Here is a 2932-nt window from a genome sequence, read left to right on the forward strand (position 1 = left end):
CTTTCTTACTCATATATACATAGTTTTCTCAGAAAAGGAAACCCTCCTAGGGAGCAAATTACGAGCTTTCGTGATACCTATATCTCTAATTACTCGCAATACCTGATACTGCTTATTCACCTCTATTTTAATGGACACACGGACTCTGGAGATAACGGGGATATCTGCTGATGATCTTGAGAATGTAAGGAGGTTGGGAAGTAGGATGCGCACATACGCCCTTGTGTGCACCGATAATGATTTGTCGCACTCTGCATCCACACATGTTGACGCACAAGGAGGCTGCGATCCAGTCTGGAACGACAAGTTACTGCTCACCCTCACCAAGGGGTCGCCCATCGCTCTCAACATACAAATCTTTTGCAAGACGAGGTATGGCAAGAAAAGCGTAGGATGGAGTAAAGTGCCTCTCTCTGAAATCTTGAATGGATTCGGAGCTCCCCATGGCTTGCATTGCCTCAGCTATCGTTTGAAGACGGGCAAAGGGAGGCCTCATGGTACCATCCATTTCTCTCTTCGTTTCTTACAACATGTTAATCCCCCTCAATTCTTCACCAATTCTCCAATTAACTTCCACAGCATGGGAGTTATGAAAATGCCTCTCGTATTGAGCAGCAAAACACGACAGGGAGCGCGAGTTTAAGTGGCGTGTCGATGGGCTATCCTTCCTCTACTCCATTTGCCAACGCCAACCACTTATATCCTATCCCGCTCTCTGTTTATCCACCGCCACACCACAAACAGAATTATGCTGTGTAAATTAGCTGTTATATCACAGGCCTGATAAACTCTAACAGTTATCTGTCATTTTGTGGCTTTAGCTGCTACTTTTGTTCATCTCAAACAGCTTGAGAGCAGGTGTAGCATTGCCTGCCGTTAGTAGAAGCCAACACAGTTGTTGTTTGAAGCAGTTTTAGATTTGCTGCCCTTGTAAATGCTTTCTCTACCCCCTTTTCTGTCCTCATTTTGTTTTGGAACAAATTTTGTATTAATAATAGTCCATCAATTAATTTGTAACTAATATTATCACAAATACAGAAGAACAGGGGAAAACAGGGCACCGCACAAATAAATAGAAAACAAATATTAAATCGATTTACACTAAAAATCAGAAATTTTAGATTTGCTGCGCTTACAAAAGCTTTCGCCGCCACATATTCTATCCTCCTTTTGTTTTGAAAGAATTTTTGAATTAATAACATTCCACCAAATGATTTCTAACTGAAACTGTCATAAATACAGAAGAACAGAGGAAAAACAGGGCAGCGCACAAATAAATAAATAACATATGCTACCAAATTGATTTACACCAAAAAGAAGAATTTTCACTTACGAATTCATATCGGAACTCAACTCTTTACATCCAATTGATGTTTCCTCCATCTCAATGGCAGCCCAAGCCTCTTTTATAGGTGCATATTTGAAAAAGTCCAATTAATAGTTTCTTCTAAAATTTAGAATGCTTTATTTTCTATTTACAGAAAATTTTAGACAATCTTATTCTATTTTATTTTTATCCTAATATAATTCTTTAAGATTAGTAAGAACAATAAACAAAGTTATAAAGGAGAAGCCAAATGTTATATTACTATTTATCTTTAATGTTCACTTCTACCATGTCAACCAGTCTTTTTGTCGTATTATGGTAAATATATTTGATTTTCTTTCTTTAGTAGGACATAATTGTACGCATATAATTTTGCTTGAGCAAGATCTTGAATGATGAATTTCCATATTCTTTGTTTTAACATGCACAACTAGATTGTTTGTAATTTTGGAAGACACTTTACTTATCATAAATTAAATGGTACCAAAATATTCTACAAAATATCCAAACTATTTCTTTTGCTACTCTATATTCTATTTCACATGAAGAATAATATGTAATTATTTGTTTAATGACACTCCATGTAATAAGACTTGATACAAGCTGAAAAACACAACCACTGATTCATTTCATTTCATCTATATCACCAACATGATTTGAATGTGTATAATCTTCAAAGAAATTTAATATTTGAATGCATAATAAATGTCCAAGTGAATCATTCCACAAATACCAAAAATCCTTTCAGCAACTAGCTAATGGCTTTCTTTGATCTCTTTTGATCTCTTGCATGAATCTAAAAACTAAATTGATTGAAAAATAAATATCTAGTTGACTACGTTACAGAATTAAAAAAAAAAGCTACCACAACTTACATCCATAATGTGGCATTTCTCCTATTTGTAGAACAATTCTAGACTAAAAAGAAGTAGAAGAAAACTTGCAATCAAGCATTTTAAACGTTTCTAAGAAATCTGGTGCATATTTTATTTGTGAGGAATAATCCTTTGTGTGGCCTACAAACCTGTAAACCAAAAATAAAATTAGGTTTCACAAATCACATATATTGTGACAATTACCATCTTTGTAGATCAATTATTACTAATCTTAACTCTAGAATAAAGGGATAAAAATTAAGCTTGCAATCAAGCATTTTAAACTTTTCTAAAAAAACATGTTGCATATTTTGTTTGTGAGGAATAATCCATTGTGTATAGCCTACAAACTTGTAAACAACACAATAGTTTAAATCTCACAAATCACACATATTAAATGCTCTTTTAAGATCTAATTTCAAATAATTTATTAGCCCACTAATTGGTCCAACAATGAACAAACAATTTACATAAACCACAACGAGAATAATCTCATCTTGAACTTTCTTCGCATAAAGATACAAATTTGATTTACATTTTAAAAGTCCGTGAAGTTGATAACATCTATCAATCTTCTCATTTCATGCTATAGGTGCTTTCTTGAAACCATATAGTGACTTCTTCAATTTGTAAAAATAGATGAGATATTTTTTATCCATATTAAAATTAGATGCCTAGTATGTTTAAATTTCTTCCTATAAATTTCCATTCAAGAGAGAATTTTAACATC

At 33.6% G+C, this 2932-nt stretch overlaps 1 protein-coding gene across 1 annotated transcript; it reads left to right on the plus strand.

The window, feature by feature from the left end:
- Positions 1 to 1021, plus strand: LOC131046526 (protein SRC2-like). Its single transcript, XM_057980289.2, has one exon. The coding sequence runs from the start codon at positions 131 to 133 to the stop codon at positions 641 to 643; it is 513 nt and encodes a 170-aa protein (XP_057836272.2). The 5' UTR covers positions 1 to 130; the 3' UTR covers positions 644 to 1021.
- The last annotated feature ends 1911 nt before the right edge of the window (positions 1022 to 2932 follow it).

The sequence above is a fragment of the Cryptomeria japonica genome, chromosome 11 (genome assembly GCF_030272615.1).
Source record: "Cryptomeria japonica chromosome 11, Sugi_1.0, whole genome shotgun sequence".
Taxonomy (NCBI): Eukaryota; Viridiplantae; Streptophyta; class Pinopsida; order Cupressales; family Cupressaceae; genus Cryptomeria; species Cryptomeria japonica.